The sequence below is a fragment of the Hyla sarda genome, chromosome 4, assembly GCF_029499605.1.
Source record: "Hyla sarda isolate aHylSar1 chromosome 4, aHylSar1.hap1, whole genome shotgun sequence".
Classification (NCBI taxonomy): domain Eukaryota; kingdom Metazoa; phylum Chordata; class Amphibia; order Anura; family Hylidae; genus Hyla; species Hyla sarda.
The window spans coordinates 210,549,966-210,571,959 of record NC_079192.1 but is presented as its reverse complement, the minus strand read 5'-3'; the positions used below and the strand labels follow the sequence as shown (position 1 = coordinate 210,571,959).

At 37.5% G+C, this 21,994-nt stretch overlaps 1 protein-coding gene across 3 annotated transcripts in view; it reads right to left on the bottom strand.

The window, feature by feature from the left end:
- Nucleotides 1–21,994, bottom strand: part of PCLO (piccolo presynaptic cytomatrix protein) — a 376,472-nt gene that overhangs the window by 91,692 nt on the left and 262,786 nt on the right. For 2 of the 3 annotated variants that reach the window (XM_056573406.1, XM_056573408.1), the window contains exons 5-8: nt 17,058–21,786; nt 14,694–16,690; nt 4,700–6,875; nt 490–507 (exon numbers count right to left, since the gene is read on the bottom strand). In XM_056573406.1, the coding sequence (XP_056429381.1) occupies nt 490–507; nt 4,700–6,875; nt 14,694–16,690; nt 17,058–21,786 (8,920 nt within the window). The remainder of the gene's footprint in view (nt 1–489; nt 508–4,699; nt 6,876–14,693; nt 16,691–17,057; nt 21,787–21,994) is intronic. The other variant, XM_056573407.1, reaches the window with a different exon arrangement.

The window sequence follows — 21,994 nt, the reverse complement described above, 5'->3', positions numbered from 1 at the left end:
TGTTGCATCATTCATTTCATTTGCATTGTCGTACACTTTAGTTTTGTCCTCTATAAGATATGGAATTTTAAGCTGCCTGAGCAAATGCACATCCTTGGCTAATGCATATATATTAAATATTTAAGGCACTTTAATATATTTATATTTAATTCTACATATCTCAGTCTAGAGAATATGACAATATATAAAAATATGTCAATACAGTTGTTATATTTATATATTTTTGGAATATGCTATTAAGCTACACCTTTAACAATATTTATTTATTTTTATAGTAAAGTTTGTAGTTTAATACTGATTGACAACATCTTTGTAGCTCTATCTTAAATTAGTATCTTGTAGCTATTGATAGAGCATCTGCCTTTAGATAAATCAATATAGATTTTTTTTTATAATTATACATTCCAATAAGTTCTTATTAAAGAACAAAACCAACATGCAATACATAGACATACAGTACACAGAATCTACGAGACAGAAGACTCCTACCATCATTAAAGGAATTTTCTGGAGGTTACCCAAAACAAACAGAGAAAACATTCATTTACCAACAGACACATTGCTCACATCACATTTTAGCCACATTATTAGAGCTGTAAATGGTAAGAGTTCAGAGACCTTATAACAAGTAAAGTAGACCTCTGAGTGAAACAAGAGCAGTATAAGGGAAATGCACAGATATATTGAAAAATAATCCTTAACAGGGGTTGGTAAAATAGAATGTAAAGGTCTATTTTGCCAATAAAACTTTTAGCCTGTCAGAGCTAAAAGTAAGATATACAATATAGAATGTATATATATATATATATATATATATATATATATATATATTCTATAATACTTTATACAGATGGACATATTGGGCCTCATTTACTAAGAGTGTCGAGTTTTTACTAGTGGGAAATGTTGTTTGCAGGACTTGCAGGATTCCTTTCTATTTACTATTGGGAAAAGTCAGGAACATTTTCTGACCAGCTTTTTCTAGATGGAAATTTCCAGCCATTTATCCATTTTATCCATTTTCTGTGATTTCAATAGTAAATCGGTTGAATTGTGAAACTCCGCCCCTTTTGGGCTGGGTACGCCCCTTTTTGGGACAGGCAACGCCCCCTTTTTTGCTTTTCACAGTGCAATATCGGGTTTGTCGGATTTTCCAGGCGCACACTAGCGCAGACTGGCGCAGACATATCGCAGACACTCTGCACCAAAATAACCCGACAAAGACTGGTCGGTTTCAGCTTAGTAAATGAGGCCCATTGTATCCTTATTTAAAGGGTACGTCCAACCCAACCCCCCCCCAAAAAAATAAATAAATAAATAAATAAAAAGTGTACAACTGGCACAGGGTGGTAACAATAAAAAAAACAACCATAGCAATGAACAACCTCAGTGCCAGAAGGCAGGAAGTTTCTGTGGGTAAATGTGTAACAGCATAAAACAACAATCTTTCCTCCAGAATAGTGGGATACATTAGGCGCTGAGGCCAGGTAAAAGGTAAGTGAGATTTATTACCCACAATGCAATGTGTTTCATGGACTGGCCGCTTCCTCAGACATGCCTGAAGAAGTTGCCAGTCAGTGAAACGCGTTGCACTGTGGATAATAAATCTCACTTACCTTTTACCTGGTCTCAGTGCCTGAAGTAATCCGCCATTTCTTTGGAGGAAAGATTGATGATGTATGCTGTTCATCTGAGCATGGAGTGCTGCACACATTAGCGTTTTCCACTGTGCCGAAGGTATTACACCACAGAGCACATCCTTTTCTATTTTCTTTTTAATGTGTAAACAGGAAACACTGTTGACAACTGGGGACCATCAGCAGCAAACTGGAAGCTGCAGGGACTTAGTTTTTATTCCACTCTGTGTCAACTGAACATTTTCTGGGGCTAGACAACCCTTTAACTTTCTGTAGTCTGAAAAGTAACTTACGTGGATCTATTAAACCAATTTATAGTATCATATATCTCTGGTAGAACTGTGGGGAGTTATATCCAGAATACAGTTAAATACATGTACTAAATACCTCTCTGAATGCAGCCTTACTTTGTATCTACAAACATACATTGTATACATATCTCAAATTGTTTAGCCACAGTAAGAGTTATAAAAATTAAATTCCAAAAGTCAATGTTGAAAATTGAGTATTTGGAACATGATGATATGAATCTTAATAATAATCTTTGAATAAGGTGTGATACTTGCAAACAGACAGAATTTTAAAATAAAACAACATTCCAAATACTGTAGGTAAACATTTTGGGGGAGATTTATCAAAACCTGTGCAAAGCAAAAGTTGCCCAGTTGCCCATAGCAACCAATCAGATCGCTTCTTTCATTTCGCAGAGGCCTTGTTAAAAATATAGGAAGGGATCTGATTGGTTGCTATGGGCAACTAGGACACTTTTCCTTTGGACAGGTTTTGATAAATCTCCCCCTTTATCCTTATACGTATGTATCATTGGCATGTAAGAACATTTGGTCATTAGATGTCAATCCAAGTGCCGCATGAACAAATTGACTATTATTAGGCTGGGTTCACACTCCCTGAAATTCTAAATATGTCCATTTTCAAACAGTGTGTGCACTGACATCCACTGTTTCATAGATATAGATTGTAATAAGAAAACAAAAAACAGCAAAAAATAAAAAATAAAATAGGTTAAAAAATTACAGTTATTTTTTTAATAATCTAATAATGTGTAATATTAAAGTCTTAGACAAAAATTCTGCTGCTTTTTATACATATTTTACTTTGTATTTTTGTTTTTTACTTTACAATATGTGAACTTAGCCTTACACAATGATTTAATAATACAAGATGACTATCTGTACTAAATGTTGCAAATTAAGTCCCTTGATGACTTTTGCAAGGGTCATTATAGCCAAAATACTGAAAATATGTTAATAATAAATGTTGTTATTAATGTTTATTAATATTAAATGTGATTGGTTTGTGTTGTAAATATGTTATGTATAGCTATTATACAGGGTTCATGGGTAGGATATAAAATTCAATTGAATATCAATCTTTCAGTCACTCCCAAAGACTTCAACAGAGAAAGCCACACATATGCAGCCATCTGTCCCTCTGGCTTACTTCAATATGTGACTACCAGCACCAAACTTTACTTGCCACAATGTTGGTGGGGGCGACAGGCAACTAAAGCCATGTTCACACATATTAACTTCATTTTGTATTGTTAAACACCTGTAATAAATTGGCCGATTTTCTTGTAATATTGTTTTAATTTGTTGTCAATGGAAAATTGCCTGTTAGCACACAAATAAGGTAAAAAAAAAATGCCATCATTTCAATGACTGTTTTATAAAAAATACTGTGCTATTAATTATTAGCCAAATTTAGGCAAAAAAACATCTATACCACAAACAAAAAAAAAAAACTGCATTGAATGCTAAAACTTGGCCATACATGTTAAAAAGGACAGATTTTTTTTTCTGCAAAAATTGTAGATATTTTATGGCTGAAAATAGCAGCCAAAACCAGTGTTTGCAAATAGCATGAACCTGTCAAGCGGTGATGGCACAGCCCAATAGATCATAAATGTCTATAGTGGGAAATCTCCTTTAATTACTATATGTAGTGTGATGTGAACATTAAGAGATATATACAGGACATGTTTTGGTTGGTCTTGTAGAATTTTGTACTTACACACCCTTATATAAACTTAACTGTAAAAAAATGTCCTTTTTTTTTTTCTTCTTTTCTATGGGTAATTTGCTAAATTGTATAATTTATAAATGTTTTCAATATTTTTTTTTAAAATATAGTATAAACCAAAATACTGTTAACCAAATTTCCATGCAGCATTATGTCATGCGATCTATCTATATACAATAATCATAAGCAATTTAAAAAATGCATGCACATATTTATTAAAGAACACACATACATGTATTAATAAAATAAAAAACAACAAGAGCACAAAAATGAATGCACATATTTTACAGTTACAAAAAAGGTATGTTTTAAATAAATAAATACATAAATAAATATTTCAGATTCCAAAGCACACAGTTACAGCTTTGTTATATCTCCTTGCTGCTGCTAAGGGCTTGCTAAAGCAGGTTGCAAAGCAGACTGTTGCAGGTGCTGACAGCAGCAAGGAGTTGAAAATATGATTGTTGGTTTTCATATAATCTTAAAAAAAAAGTATATAATAAAAATACATAATGTCTATGTGAATTATATAACAAACTTGGACGTTGATTTGTACGTCTAGATTGCTAGATGGACATTAAGAACAAATAATTATACTTAGTATTAAATGTTTAGGCTTTTGTTTACTTTGTTTTACTAAATTACATTACTTGAATGTTTTTGTAAATTTGGAAAAAAAAGGCTTTCCTATTTCATTTATTCAATTCTAAGAATTAAATTTTGCCTTTTCCTAAGATATAAATATTATAAAAAAACACCAATTTATAGTTACGCATACAATGACAGCATGTTATATGCATATGCATAAATAAAGAACAATGAGAACAGAAGAACAGGAAAACAAAATAAAAAAACATATGTTCAAATAAATCAGAATAGAAGAGAATTACATAACGAAAGAACACAGAGAATCCACAACAGAAAGGGAATGTTTAAAAGTTACAAGATAAATTAATAGCATGCATAGAATTGAAGGTTTGTGTTGTGATAGTGGTATAGAAGTCTGATTCCTTGGTTACCTTCACTATCAGACATGGCATGCTGAAAGTCATCCATGATGAATGCAATGTCTCGATCATATCCACGAGTTCTGGATTCTTCTCTTATGTGTTGCTGTACCTCAGGCAAAGAGTGGCTAGACCCAAACTGATCCCTGGTGTCTGCAGATATTGGTGGCAAGGGTCCAGCCGCAGCTCTTGCCATTCCCATTGGTTGGCCAACTGGACTTAGTGGACTTTCTTCTTCAGAGTTTTGTGCTACTATTGGAATCCTTCCCCTACTTTGACTAATAGGTAGACTAGATGGTTTTGTTCTTCCAGAAGGTGCTACATGGCTAAATGTTCCATCTAAGGCTTCTGACTCATTAGCTTTCTGTCTTAAAGATGAACTAGATAAGTCTCTTTTAATCGACAAATCTAGACCATAAACAGATGATGGTCTTGATGAAGGCCGTGATCGACTACCACTTACATAGGGTTTATCGACTTCATCCTGCATGGCAGTTCTTATATTTGTATTAAGAGTTGACCCAAGACTTTGAGCTAAGGCAGGTCCCAAAAATTTTTGTTGATCTGTAATATTTTTTCTCAATCCATATGTGATATCATCCTGTAGCAGCCTTACCTTTGAAGATATACTTGGAATTGAAGATGTGCTTGAAGAAAGATAGCTAGAATAGTCAGGTTCTAGGTCTCTACTTTCCTGAATTGGAGAAAACTTTGCAATCTTTGGGTCTATTATGGATTTTTTATGCTTAGGTTGCTTTTGATACAGTATAGCAGGTGGCAGTTGTTTAGCAGCTTGTTTTTCTAGTGTGAGTCTGCTAATGCTGTATTTTTCACTTTTTGGAAAGTGTCTATACAGACTATCTGAATGATAATAAGGTGAATAGCCAGCCAGAGGATCTAAAGTCTCAGTACCTCTACGAAACTCTTGTTTTATTTGATGTTTGAGAAGCTTTAGCTCATAAGGATCTTCCATTGAGTCTTCATCCCCTTTCCCATACGTATGCAATCTAGTAGATGTTGAAATAGGTGCTAAAAAGTCTGTTACCTCAGGAGTTCTTCTAGAGTCTACAGTTCGTAGAAGACGATCAGTTTTAGAAAGCTCTTTTTCATGTAGTCCAAATGCAGTACTCATAGAACCTGAACCTTTAGTAAGTTCCCCAATGTCATCAATTAGAACATAATTTCTGGAAGCATGATGTTCTAGATCAGCATAAAAAGAATCTGCAGAAATGCTTGACATTGGACTACTCGCCATGCTACTTTTTTCATCTAAGCCTAACCGTAAATCCAATGTGCTATATTTACTGCCAAGATGAGAAACAGAGTAACTGCTATCAGTAGAAACAGGTGCAATTATAAGAGGTTGATTTCTTATGACGTCATAATGTGATGATATTTTAGAGTCTAAATCTAATGCACCTTGCCTTGCTTTTTGCTGCAATAGCAATAACTGTGAAGGGTGTTGATAAGAAGACTGCTGACTTGGAGAAGACTGTGGCTGAGGAGGAAAAGACATAGTTTGAACAGCTTGAAAGGTTGGTTGGGTTTGATATGATGAAACTTGTTGATGGTACAAAGATGATTGGTAATGGGACTGCTGAGGAAATTGTGTTGGAGCTTGAGTATGCAAAGTAGGTGTCTGGTATTGGTATTGTGTGTAAGGGCTTGTCTGAGGTGCGAATGGAGTTTCTGTCTGAGTCTGTGGTGGCAAATAAGGACTGTACTCTGTTTGCGGAGCAGTTTGGGGCCTGTCTAAACCAAGATGGTTTTCAATTCGAGTTGGCCTTGTATTACTAACTTCACTATCTGACATGTAATCCCGCTCTTCGGCAACACCTTGTAGATAAGCTCTTTCTCTTTTTTCTCTTTCTTTTAATAAAGCTTCTTTCCTTCTGTTGATTCCCATTTCCAGATATCTCAATTTTGCATCAATTTCTTTCTCTTCCTCATCTAATTCAGCTTGTTTCTTGCGCAATTTGGATGATTCTCTTTCAACAAGATCCAATTCTCTATCAATATCCTGTAGAATTTTAGCTCGAGCCATTGTTGTAGTCCTACAAATTCTTCTACGTGAAACAGATCCAACTGTGCCATATGTAGATTGCAAGCCAGTCCCAGCTTCTTCTGGTGGAGGGTTTGGAAGTGTTCTTTTCACCTTCTTTTGAGTGCCACTTTGACTGGTTTTAGTCTGTAATTTATCAGAGGTAAAAAAAAAAAAAACAATAGATGTAAGTGTACTACCTAATTCTTTATTCATGTATACTGTACACATAAATGAGCATTATCCCCACTTCGATCCACATTGTAATTGATATATATATATATATATATATATATATATATATAACAAACAGAAAAAAATCTATTTGTTACCAAATAATGACTAGCACAGCTTTACAACTATGTGACCACTAACTCTTATAAATCCTGTGTAGATTTTAAGTAATTTTGCACGTCTGTGTTTATTGCAGGTGCATAAAGAAAACAACACTTAAAGTTATATAATAAACAGACTATATTTATTATAATGTGCAAAATGCGGCTGGGTTCACATAGAGGAAAAACTGACATTTTATTTCATGTATGGATTTTTTTCTATATGCAACAGTACACCTATTTTATGGGCATATTTTTTTTAATCTAATAAATGCACTATAAAATTCTATGTAAAAACAGTTGTCAGCACACACACTGTTTAAAAAAAACACATAATTCCAACTTTTTTTAAACAGTGTGCTTGTGTGTGAGTGTTTGCACACTTGAAGAATAATAGGCCCAAAAAACAATAGGCCCAAAGAGACATAATTTCCATGTCTCAGCCCCAGAATGAAAATATCTCAGAATAAAAACGTCCCTGTATATTATATTAAGAACGTGCCCTAATTCTTTTTATGAACGTCTTATTTTTGTTTATCTTTCATGCAAACAACCTTGTTATGTGAAACAGAAAATACAAGACAATTTTACTACTTTTTTTTTTTTTTTTTACTATTGGCTGGGGCCAGTTTAAACATAAAAAATAAAACATACTTAGTGACCCTGATCCCCCACAGCTTGCATTATGATGGCTCCCTGTCCCCACCTGTAACCCTGCTTTCTGGTTCCTGTGTGACAATATCCTAGCAGGGATTGCCTGATGGGCCAACCTTCTCCATATCTGTGTCTGAACTCAGTTAGTAACTGGCAGTGGGCAGTTCTTGCGGGGACGACAAGTCACAGGAACCAGGAGTTTAAAGTAAAATATGTCTTTATTAAGGATTTTTTTATTCGACCATATAGGGAAAGCTAAAGTTGTAAGAGGAAAAGCAATAAACATATATGTATCAGACAAAGTAATAATGTTTTCATTGTTACTTTGTCTAGGAGAAAATCTTTTTATGTACAACTAGGAAAAGTAAAACATGTATTCTTTATGTAAGGTGTATAGCCTAGAAAGAAGGGAGTGGGGGGGGGGGGGATAAAAAGTGCATACTTACCCTCTCATTACTATTGCCTCCGCTGTTCTCCCAGAGATGGTCCAATTGTACAGCGCTTGCTGTGTCTGTGGTCGGTGCTGACCCCAAACATCACAAGCGCTATGCAATAGTGCTGCCTCCAGGAGAATTGCAACTGTATTAGGAGTGAGGAAGATAAGCATGTACTGCAACCTTGCTGTTAATCTTGACCATCTGCTGACACCAGCAAAAGGAGATTGATGCATTTCTACCTGACATCATAGGTTGGAATTTTTCTGCTGTCCATTGCAAAGTAATGGTAACCTGAAATTTTACATAAATATTTAAAGCTTTTAAAGAAAGTGCCTGTTTTGTTGTGAAAGTCTGGGACCATTTTTATATTGGCTGCAAATCTACTGGATTGCAGAAGACCAGCTGTGGCTAGCAGTTTTCTGAGCTGAACTGTGACACATGAACCCTGGCAACAGGCAGGGAGCGGCAATACCAGAGGCATCGGAGGAGTGCGGGAAGTAAGTAATGCAGGCAGCCTGGGCTAATTAAAATACATATATATATTTTCGCCAGATAAAACCTTTAATGATACAGCCTACAGGACCAATGCTCTTGTAGAAGATTTATAGTACCCTTAACCCCTTTAGGACACAGCTGGTTTTAGCCTTTTCATTTGAGTGTTTTAGTTTTTATACACTATCTTTATTCTGTGGGTCAGTGCGATTAAAATGATACATATACATTTGCATAGCTTTTCTATTATTGACTACTTTTTTTAAGTTACTTTTTTTTGCTTTTGCTTTGGCTTCTATAGCCTTTTATTTTTGTGTATATGGGGCTGTATGACTTTTTGATCACTTTTTATTCATTTTTTCAGACATAAATTGTGTGACCAAAATTTATTTTTTACACATATACTTTTTTTCACTATTTTTTTCACCATGTGGGATCATAAACATTACATTCTAATATGCAGTAATACTAAATATGCTTATTTATTTATTCATTTTTTGTAAAATGGGAAAAATAGGTGATTTACATTTTTACTAAGAGAGGGGCTTTTAAATATATATAAAAACTCTTTTTTTTTTTTTTTTTTACTTTCTTGGTCCCCATTAGATTGTGTCCCATAGCATAGCACTGATTAGTGTTATCAGCACTTTCCTAGTACAGCCTGCCAGATTCAGACTGTAGTAGAAGGGAGGAAATTGCTGGCGCAAAGGTAAGCAGGAGACCTCTGACTGCCATTTTAATTCATTAGACCCTGGCAACTGTGCAAGTGGGGGAGGGGGGTATCAGATGAGTACCCTGAGCTTACTAGCACCTAATTTTTAGCCTTCACAATATCTAAAAGGGTTTTCGTCATTAGCGGCTGATAGCAGCTTCTGCACTTCATAGACAGTAAACACTACAGGACAGCACTGGTGTATTAATTACCAGGCCGCCTGGGCATACATTTACATCCTATGTTGTCTAGGGCTTAAAGAGGACCTGTCACTTAAATTGTATCCCTGTACCTTTGTGTCCTTATAACAGCCACAAGTCCTGGCCTGACTGCGAATCTAATGGCCTGAACTAACAGATGTAATCATATAAAAGCCAAAAATGTATCCATAATATGCATGTGTGAAACCAACTTTTATCCAATTTTCCTTTTTTCTTAACAAAGGCTTAATTTTTCTTGGTATTTTTGCCATTGTTTTTGGAGACTGTTGTGTAAATTGGTCTCATGTTTTAAGTGGCTGTTGCCCATTAACAACTGGTCGTAAACCTTCGCTGCACATACAGTGTCAAATGAAAGGGGACAGTGTCACAACATTTTGAGTAGTGAAACCCTCCATTATCTGTAAAATACCACATGATGGTCACATAGTATTTACCACATCCCCTAGAACCCTTCCTCTGCAGCAAAACCATTAGAATATAGGCCTATATTCTATACATTTTTTTTTCTCGACCGAGGAAGGGATCTAGGGGAGGCTGATGCACATACTGTATAGTCAAATTATAAAGCATGTTATAGATATCTGATGCAAGTCCATTTGAATGTGAGCTGTTTAAACACTGCCCTCTTTAAGTGGACAGATTAAGTGAAGGAAAAGATGGTAACTAGTTGACATCGGGTCGCTAGGAGTGCCCATTACTCAATATTTATAGATTTTATACCGGCTGTGTGCTCAATTTACATAATAGATACTTAATAACAAGAATAAGAGGATAACTGAATAACTTTACAAAAGAATAGTTTACATAGAACAGTGGAACAACAAGAAAAAAGGGTTATATAGTATCTTACACATTTTAGTGTGGTGAGTTTTGAAGTTTGATTCCAATGATTATCATCAATTATTGAATTGATTATTACACCGGTGAATTGGGAGAAGACATACATACTGTTTAAGACACAGTCTAAATAAGTTCAAAGCTGGAACATTGGGATAAATTGGTGTGCATTTATTATACTCTATTTATGCTATACACCAGGGGTTTAGCATGAAACCAATTTGTTGGTAAAAGTTAAAATAACTGTAAAATGTCTACATCATTAATTGTGTTGTCTCACCAAACCCATTGGTGGCATATCCCTATGATAAATCAAGTCATGTGTGAAGATCATACCACTTTATCACCTGTCAGCTATGCTCAGCTTTTAACCTGGCAGCCGCATGGAAAGCATTCTACTGTAATATGCTAGCAATGTCTGTGATGAGCTATTGGCTTTAATTATTGCAAAATGCTTTAACCCCTTCCCGACCTATGACATACCTGTACATCATGGGTGGCAAGGTGTTCCCGACCCATGACATACAGGTACGTCATGAACATTACTGCCGCTACTCATGGCATCCCGCAGCGCCCGGAAAGATGGTGGCTATCACTGATAGCCAGCAATCTTACCATGCGACCACGGGGGGTTTCATCCCCCACCCCCCCCCAGCGATCGCTGCTATCAGCTGGTCCCGGCGTCCTCCATGCGGTCCTGGCTGCGCTGCGTCCCGGAGGTGAGTTTCCGGCAGCAGTGCGGCATCTTCATTGGCAGCAGTGAGATCGCCGTAAAGCGATCTCACTGCTGCCTCTGAGAGTTTCAAAACTGCAACTCCCAGCATGTCCAGACAGCTTTTGGCTTTCTGGGCATGCTGGGTGTTGTAGTTTTGCAACATCTGGAGGCCCACAGTTTGGAGACCACTGTATAATGGTCTCCAATCTGTGCTCCTCCAGATGTTTCAAAACTACAAATCTCAGCATGCTCAGTCTGTCCAGGCATGCTGGGAGTTGTAGTTCTCTAACATCTGGAAGAGCACAGATTGGAGACCATTATACAGTGGTCTCCAAACTGTGGACCTCCAGATGTTGCAAAACTACAACTCCCAGCATGCCCAGACTACCTAAGCATGCTGGAAGTTGTAGTTCGGCAACATCTGATCCTTCAGATATTGCCGAACTACAACTTCCAGCATGCCTGGGCAGTCTGGGCATGCTGGGAGTTGTAGTTTTGCAACAACTGGAGGCACACTAGTTGGGAAACATTGTCCGTTTCCTACCTCAGTGCCTCCAGCTGTTGCAATTGTTGCAAAACTATAACTCCCAGCATGCACTGACAGACCATGCATGTTGGGAGTTGTAGTTTTGCAACTGCTGGAGGCACACTGGTTTGGAAACACTAAGTTTGGTTGCAAAACACTTGAAAGTTTATTACTTAACTTAGTGTTTCCAAACCAGTGTTCCTCCAGCTGTTGCAAAACTACAACTCCCAGCATGCACGGACAGCCAAAGGGCATGCTCGGAGTTTGCAACAGCTGGATGTTTGCCCCCTCCCCCCAATGTGAATGTACAGGGTACACTCACATGGGCGGAGGTTTACAGTGAGTGCTGCAAGTTTGAGATGGCGCAAATTTTGCGATGCAGCTCAAACTTCCAGCGGCAAACTTGCTGTGAACCTCTGCCCATGTGACTGTACCCTAAAAACACTACACTACACTAACACTAACCTAAAATAAAAAGTAAAAAACACTACATATACACATACCCCTACACTGCCCCCCTCCCCCCAAAAAATGAAAAACGTCTGGTACGCTACTGTTTCCAAAACGGAGCCTCCAGCTGTTGCAAAATAATAACTTCCAGCATTGCCGGACAGCCATTGACTGTCCAGGCATGCTGGGAGTTTTGCAACAGCTGGAGGCACCCTGTTTGGGAATCATTGGCATAGAATACCCCTATGTCCACCCCTATGCAAATCCTTAATTCAGGCCTCAAATGCGCATGGCGCTCTCTCATTTTGGAGCCCTGTCGTATTTCAGGGCAACAGTTTTGGGACACATATGGGGTATCGCCGTACTCGGGAGAAATTGCCTTACAAATTTTGGGGGGCTTTTTCTTCTTTAACCCCTTATGAAAAGGTGAAGATGGGGTCTACACCAGCATGTTAGTGTAAAAAAATAAATTTTTTGCACTGACATGCTGGTGTTGCCCTATACTTTTCATTTTCACAAGAGGTAAAAGGGAAAAAAGACCCTCTAAATTTGTAACGCAATTTCTCCTGAGTACGGAGATACCCCATATGTGGGCGCAAAGTGCTCTGGGGGCGCACAACAAGGCCCAGAAGGGAGAGTGCGCCATGTACATTTGAGGCGATTTGCACAGGGGTGGCTGATTGTTACAGCAGTTCTGACAAACGCAAAACAATAAATATCCATATGTGACCCCATTTTGGAAACTACACCCCTCACGGAATGTAATACGGGGTGCAGTGAGCATTTACACCCCACTGGTGTATGACAGATTTTTGAAACAGTGGTCTGTGAAAATGAAAAATAAAATTTTTGATTTGCACAGTCCACTGTTTCAAATATCTGTCAAACGCCAGTGGGGTGTAAATGCTCACTGCAACCCTTATTACATTCTGTGAGGGGTATAGTTTCCAAAATGGGGTCACATGTGGGGGGTCCACTGTTCTGGCACCATAGGGGCTTCCTAAATGGGACATGCCCCCCAAAAACCCTTTCAGAAAAACTCACTCTCCAAAATCCCATTGTCGCTCCTTCCCTTCTGAGCCCTCTACTGCGCCCGCCGAACACTTTACATACGCATATGAGGTATTTCCTTACTCGAGAGAAATTGGGTTACAAGTTTTTGGGTGATTTCTCTCCTTTTACCCCTTGTAAAAATTCAAAAATTGGGTCTACAAGAAAATGCGAGTGTAAAAAATGAAGATTTAGAATTTTCTCCTTCACTTTGCTGCTATTCCTGTGAAACACCTAAAGGGTTAACACACTTACTGAATGTCATTTTGAATACTTTGGGGGGTGCAGTTTTTATAATGAGGTCATTTATGGGGTATTTCTAATATGAAGACCCTTAAAATCCACTTCCAACCTGAACTGGGCCCTGAAAAATAACGATTTTGAAAATCTTGAGAAAAATTGGAAAATTGCTGCGGAACTTTGAAGCCCTCTGGTGTCTTCCAAAAGTAAAAAATTTTCAATTTTTTTATGCAAACACAAAGTAGACATATTGTATATGTGAATCAATATGTAATTTATTTGAAATATCCATTTTCCTTTCAAGCAGAGACTTTCAAAGTTAGAAAAATGCTAAATTTTCTAAATTTTCATGAAATTTTTAGATTTTTTACCAAGAAAGGATGCAAATATCAGTGAAATTTTACCAATAACATAAAGTAGAATATGTCACGAAAAAACAATCTCAGAATAAGAATGATAAGTAAAAGCATTCCAGAGTTATTAATGTTTAAAGTGACAGTGGTCAGATTTTCAAAAAATGCCCAGGTCATGAAGGTGAAAATGGGCTGGTCATGAAGGGGTTAATATGTTCAAAAAATTCTGCCTACACATTGACTGACAAATCTTTATAACATTCTTATGCAGTTATTATATACTGGATGAATCAAGAAATAAGAAAGTGCAGGCTGTTCCAGCAGGCAATAGATGAAGATGAAGAAAGTGCAATACAAACAAAGTAACTGAACAGCTTAAAGTGGACCTGTCAGATCCCACAAAAAAATTTATAAAAATAATATGCTACTCAGAACCTAATCCTGACCATGTACATCTTATTTGTATGCCCCTACCATATGTATATATATATATATATATATATATATATATATATATAAAATATCTCTTTTCATTAGCTCACAGTGTTAGAAATTCTCTCAGGGAAAGGGGCGTGTCCCTCCCCTGTGGTGGTGGGAGTTGATTTTTGTGTTTGCTCATGCAGCCTTGTCCATGAGTCATCTCTTGCCCATGACTTATGGACAAGGCTGGTGCTGATGCAGGACTGGTTAGTGTCTCAGTAGGTATGGGGACCCCTAGTGGTGGGATTTTCAGAGGCAGTTTTTTTTATTAAATATTCAAAACTTTTTAAACAACCATATTCCAAAAGGTCTTTCATTTTTATCTGTAACAACATATAGTAACACGTTTTTGGATCTGACAGTGCCCATTTAAGCTATTCAACACTATATCTAATCTAGAAAATACTAGCAATTTATTTCAAATGCATATGAATATACTTATATAAAAGAAATAGGATCTTACTGAGTATCCATCTGAGTACTGGAACTGTGTTCTAGCAATGTCTTCTGCAGTCGGGCTTAAGGGTTTTGGATCTGACATAGAGCGTTGCATGACCTTTGCAGATTTTGGACTTGGTGGTGGACCCTGTACATTATCAGCATATGGCTTGTTAGTGCCAATGTCCTCCCCCATTGTCTTATCATAGGGAACAAAAGCAGAGTCTAGTGCTTTGGTGGGGGAAACTGGAGAAATTGGTGAATAAAGTACTTTAGGAGACTTAGGAGGAGAAGGTGCGACCTGCAGTGATGAGTCAGCCCGAAGATGTGAAGAATAACCTATTTCTAAAGGTGTTGGGCGTCTTTTATCTTTTTGTGATATATCATTTAGATGTTGTGGGCTTTGTCCATCAGAATCGTTTTCTGTTTGACAGCCTAAACTTTCACCTTTGTAGCTCTTCTCTGGAGCAGAAATATGTTTAATTATTTCAATCTTTGAATCAACTTTTGCCCTTATTGAGGGTGTTCTTATTGTTCCAAGTGGTTCTGTTTGTACTGAAATTTCTGCAACAGTTTGCACAGCTATACTAGATACTTTGGAAAATAGTCTAGATTTATCAGCATCAGTGCTACCATCATTGTATTTTCCTGTACGTGACCTTCTTCTTGATCTTGTGGGGATATCCCACTCATCTTGATCCTCATCATCAGTCTGAACACTTGTATCAATGCCTTTTTTGGATCTCCTTCTTCTGCCAGTATACCTATTATCATTTCCATCTTCATCATCAGTTTGGACTCCACTATCAGCAATAAGTTTGTAAGATCTTGTTTCTTCTTGCATATTCCCATCTATTTCTTCATACATACCACATAGTCTGGGCATGGAACTTCTTTTTTTAAGCTGCCTTTCCTCATTTATATCCATGTCTTTTAGAGACATTTCTGAAACAGAATTTAGTATCCCTGGTCTTGAAATATATTGTGAAACACTATCTGACTGTACAGCATACCATGCATCACTTGGTGACATTTCACGGCCTGCGACTGCTGATGATGTAGTTGCAGTATGGTCACCAGTCCAGAACTGTCCTTCTTCTGGTGCTGAATACTGACCTTCTAAAATCCCTTGCTCAGAAGTTGTTTGAGGTTGCACATTTTCAGAGTCATAACTATATTGATACATTTGTCTTATTTTCTGTTCCTCTAATTGCTGATGAAGTTGCTGCTGAAGTTGCTGTATTTGCTCCAGATGTAATTGTTGTTGAGCCAGTGTTTCCTGCCTCATCATGAACTGAGCTTGCCTCTCTTCCTCCTGTTGATACAACAGGTGCTGTTTCATTGACTGTAATTCTTCAAGTTTTTTCTGGACCATAAACGTCTCTTGTTCCCTAAATCTCTGAATTTCCTGACGTTCCCATTCAAGCTCTTCAGCTAACCTCTGTTGTTTCAGTTTTTCAAGCTCTAAAAGCTCACGTTGATAATGTAGGTGCTGTTGCTTACCATCATCTGATGGTATTATAAAAGATTCATCGTCAGCCATTTCAGAGAAAGTTTCTGATTCTGATGTCAAAATAGAAACAAGTTCACCTTGTGTACTTGCTGCAACATCCACAGGAAAAGCTTGCAAACTAGCATCAATTACAGACATTACATTGGTTACATCACCCGCTGAAGATGTTAATATGCTAGTTGTTCTTGTCAGTGGCTGAGTTTGGTTTAAACTTGAAAAGGAAGTAACTGTGTCAGTAGTAACAAATGCAGATAAATCTTTTACTGTTGTACTGAATATTGAGCCAGGTTGTGTAGTGATTGCAAATGTTGAAGGAATTGGGCTGGTAACTGAAGAATAAACAACTCCATTAGATGACCTTAAAGCACTTCCCAAACCATATGGTGGGACCATAGATGCAGTCATGCGTGCTTGTGAATACTGGGGGGCATTTAATCCGAGGCCAGAAATGACTTGTCGTGTCTCAGGGTAAGGACCTGTTGTCTTGGTTTTGTAATCCAAAGCCTCACCTGAAATATAGGGGTACAGTTATAGTCCATTTCCTAAAAACATTGATGTTTGGTGGTTTGGTGAGCCATCCAATCTTGATGAAATACATGGGTAACATTGCATGCAAATCTCCAGGTTAATGATTATTTGGACAGGAAGCAAAATTAAAATTGGAACATGCAGGCACATGCATGAACCTGTGAGCAAAACATACAAATGATGAAAAAGGAAATAAAATACACCAGTACTCCAAAAGAGCTTGCCACAATGTGCCAATAAAGAAATAAATGAAAATAAAATGTCAAAAAAATAATAATCACCCGGAAATGAGATGGGGAACACCATAATCACATTTTAAAGAAAGATTTGCTGGCACATCATACTGACCTGTAGTCATTTTCCCAGATGTAAGGTCTACAGCAACATCAGCTATTCCAATAGGGTAATCAAAAGTGTTTTTGCTTTTATACAAAAAGAGTCCTGCTTCAGCTAAATTTGTATCAGACATAGAAGGTTTCATACCCCCAACACCCCTAAAACCTGAACTTCCTGAACGGTCATATTGATAATGGTCATCTCTATATCCAAAACGATCTTCAGGTAAAGTAGTTGATGGTTGTTGTGAAATGCAACTTCTTCCAAACGGCAATTTGGACACCATGTCACAACACACAGCTCTTCTACCTGCTGTTAAGTCCACAGGTTTATCATCTTCAATTATTTCAGTGATAATTGCTGACGATGCATCATCCACAGTTACCATTGTTCTAAGGAATTTTGTTGTGCTAAGATCCACTACTCCACTATCTACTGATTCTTGAGAGGTAGAAATGTCAGTAGAGCCGTTTGTTATACTGCTAGAGGTGAGTGGAAAGATTTTTGTCGGTCCAGCTATTGAGTGTGCTAGGACACCCACCGATAAATTAATTGGCACTTCTACTTCCATGGGATATGTCTCATTTTCTTCTTCATATTGTTTAGAAGTTGTCAGTTTTAATGGTTCCTTCATTGAATTTCCCAAGTCAACAAGACTCTCCAAACTAGTTGTATAACTCACAGTAGTTGAGCTTGTCATTCCTGTAAGGGATTCTGTAGATAGCAACATTGATGAAATTACTGAAGATGCAGTGCTGAGGTTTACTATAGCAGGTTGGACAGCACTTATTGGTCGATTTATAGAACTAAGAGTAGTAGACTGACGTTTACCCTCAGTTGTTGCGGTAGAGAGGTCCATGCAACTATCAATCTCAAAATCTTTAACCATATAATCAATTTTGTTCAAGGTGCGTAGGTCTATTATATCATTAGACTCAGTAGATTTTCCAACTTGCTTTATCTGTGATTGAACTGTTACTGTTCTTTCAGTTGGAAAAACAGCTGGAATGCAAGTGATTTCGAAGACTGTGCTTTGAGGTAAAGAAACAGTAGTCTTGGTAACATCTGTTGTTATTTGTGATAAACTGTGAAGAGTATCCGATGGTTGACTTACTGTTTCTTTTTTATTTATACTGAGAGGTGTGGTAGAACACACTGTTTGTGTTATTTGTGGAACCTGCTCAGGGGCAGATGTCTGAAGTGGCCAACATGTTGTGTAGGAAGAATCAGTTTCAGTTGGGGTTCCAGGCTCAGATGGCAGAGTAATAACAACATAGGTTTCTTGAGAAGGTTTGGTTAGTCTAGGTGATGATTTATTTGAATGGGGAGAAAGAGGTGATGTTGGAGAATGCAACTGGTATTCTGTAGAAGAAACTAAGTTCAAAGTCATACTGGTGTGTATAGAATTTGCTGGTGTTTTGTGTTGTGCTTCTGTTTTCTTTTGCATAGCAATTGGGGTTTCATAGGGTTTTATTATATTCTCAGGTTTTGAGAATTCAGTTGTCTTATGACTGAATATCAATCCAGCTGGAATAGAAGATGGTTTTGGAGGGACAGGTGGAGGTGGAGCATGAGGCCTGGTTGTAGGAGTTGAACTGGTTTTTAATGGGAAACTTTTCTGAACTTCTTCACTGGTGTATCCTATTGTGGAAGGTTTTGGTTTTGCTGTTGGAATTTTAGGTGCTGGCCTCTTTTTTGAACCTATAACTGGTTTTTGGGTTGCTGCTGGGGGCAGTGGCGGTGGTGGTGGGGGTGGAGGAGGGGGTGGTGGATAAACTGAAGTTTGAGTTTTTACAGCATCAGTCGAATCAGAAGAACTTTTGAAGAAAGACATTACCTTTGATGTGACTGATGGAACCGATGACATGACAGATTGCAAATTAGGGGTTGTTGTTGTAACTGCTGTAGAAGTCGCTATGTGCTTTGCTGACACTATGGATTCAATGGCTATTGGCTGCACATGATTTACTAGAGATTCAGGAAAAGCATGTGTTGTTCCATTTGGATGCTCTTTGCTTTTACTTTCTAATTGAACGGACCTAACATGTTCTGTTGCTGTGATACACACAGCGGAGGAAACTGGTACAGTTTGGGAACTTGTAACTTGAGCAACATCAGGTACTGAAATTATTACATGATCTGCTGTACACATATCAGTAGCTAAAGCGGGTGTTGGCATTTCACTAAGCTCTGTGTCACTTTTAGATATGTGAGAAACCAATGATGAAACACTTTCTGCATCAGAAGATGTATGTCCAATAAAGCCACCTTTGCCATTTATGGATACTTCAGTGTGTTTTGAAGCAGCATAGTCAGAGGCTTTTTCTCCACTAAAGTCAACAACCACATCTTCTTCAGGTTCCTCTGCAGTGAAATGCTGAGTTATTTTAACGTCAGGAATAGACATCGGGTTAAGAGAAGATGTCTCCACTGAAGCAGTAAGTATAATATTTTCAGTTTTACATGAATTCACATTCATAGAAGATATCTGCTCCGTTTTCATGCTAAACTCGTTTCTATGTTGAGTAGGACTGGATCCGGGGGTTAGCTGCATGTCCTGGCTATTAATAATATCATAAAAACCAGTAGCCTCCTCATGGCATCGCTTTTCATCTGTGCTCCCTACAATAATTATTTCATGGCTTTCTGGAACAATATAAGAACTTGAAACAATGTCTTCTTGAGGCACCATAGAATGGAATGTTTCTGTTTTGAAGCATTTACTGTCTATAGTTGCAATAGGCTGAGAGACATTGGTGTGAATTTCACTTGCAGAACAATTTTTTACTTCTTGTAGTCTCTGGTCAAATATATGATGTTGACTTCCTATTATATTTGTATCCAAGCTTTCATCATAATTTTCTTCAACTAAGGATTCATAAATATAATCCTCAATTAACATCCCTCCATATAAAGGCTCTTTTTCAAAGACTTCTTCTTTTTCTTTATCACTGTGATATAATTTGGCTTTACATATAATATCTTCATAAGCTTCTTCGGCACTCTTTAGAGTCTGTTGTCCATTTTTAATCTCTGGTCCAGCAATATTAGAGGTTACCTCTGTTGGAGAGTATAATGACACAGATGTAGGTAATTTATAGACCTTTTGAACTTCTATTATTTTCTCAGGACTAATTTCAAATCCTTCTGGCTCAGACTCAATACTAGGTGAATATTCTGAACATGAAGATCTATGGAGTTCTTCCATTTCAGCGGCCTGACGCAATTCTTCTGTTGGAGAAGCATCTTCAATAGGAGATAAGTTACTCGGAGGTGTCTTTGGTCGTTCTCTCCTTCTCTGCGCTCTTAGTTCATCTTTGTCTTTTTTGGATTTTTTACTAGAACTCTTTCTTTGTTGCTGTTCCAATTCTCTTTGCATTTCCTGCTCTTTCAAAAGTTCTTCCTCTTCTCTTAATTCTTCCTCCTCAGAAGAGTCTTCAATAGTGGGCAGCACTGGCCCATGAGATCGATGCCTTGCTTTTCTCTGCTGTTTGCTTTCTCCTGATATTTTTTTGTGACTTGGACTACTGTCACTGTCTTCATCTAGGGATGAAACAGAAGTTGGTGAAGTGCCTGGAGTAAAACTTGAAGCATGGAGACTAGATGATCTTTCTTCACGTGACCTGTCTTCTGGGGAGTCTGTTAAGCTTTCCATCTCTAATTCTGGCTCTTCATCATAATACAATATGGCAGAATGATTGCTTGCCTCTTCGGTGTATGTATTAGACATTGTACTATTTAGCTCTATAGTTTTAAATCTTCTAAGGCCTCCACCAGCACCTACCGAAAGCTCTTCATTTTCTTGGCTTTTAGTTTCTCTAAATTTTGGTTCTGGGCTTTCATCATAGGTTTCCTCATCTTCATCCTCTTCATCATCATCATGCCATGAGTGTCGTCTGATTCCATCCTCATCATAGCTTGCACTGCTTTTTTTGGTTAATCTCTTGCACTTTACAGGTATTGGTTTTGATTTAGTTTCTTTCTTCAGATTTTCACTAGCACTTATTTCCTTTAATTTTGTTCTAATAAATTCTTCATCTTCAGAGCCAGATGCATCTTCATCAGCACTCATTTCAATAATCTGTTTTCGTATAAAATCTTCATCATCTCCAGATCCCTGACTATCATCATGTTTGTAGTCATCACTACTTGATGATCCATTGCTAGCTCTTCTTTTCCTCTGTGGTACTGGTGAATTTTCACTTTCACTACTGTCATCTATTGAGTCACGTCGTTTGCGTACGGTTATATCTTTTGCTGTGCTTATGACCTCCTTTTGAGATTTTCGGGATGAAAACCCCCTTTTTCCATTCTCTTCTAGTGTCTCTTCTTCCTCTTCCTGAATATCTTCAAGGTCTTCCTCTGAACTGCAGGATTCTGGTGTAATTGGCAATATCTTAGTTCTACTCCTGTCTTGTGTCTGTCCACCAAATTTCCCATACAAGTCAATACCTTTTCTTAACTTTCCATCAACAAGAACACTTGTTTGAGCTTCTAAGATTGATAAAACTGTACTTTCCAGCTTTGCTAAATCCGAAGGACTAGAAGGACTGTTTTCATGTGAAAGAGAATCTTTCATTGTTGGTTCCTTAGTCAAATCTTTTTCATCACTTGGTATTAGACTTGGAATTTCTCCAAGTGAACCAGAAATACCATCTGATGAATAGCCTGTATCGCTTAGTCCTTGTGGGCTTTTCTGCTGCTGAGAATTTGAAGTATCAGATTTGTCATCTTCCTTGTCCTACAAAACAAAACAAAAATATTTTCATGAGCAAAGAATTAAATAACCAAAAACAAACACATTGTATAAAATACAAGATAATATAGCTAATTTTATCTTAAAGAGATAATTAACCAAAGGAAATGTTCATATGCCAGTCTTCTGGTATGCAAAAGTTTTTACATTTTTGCAAAGCTTCATTTTGTGTGAACATTGCTTAAGTGTAATT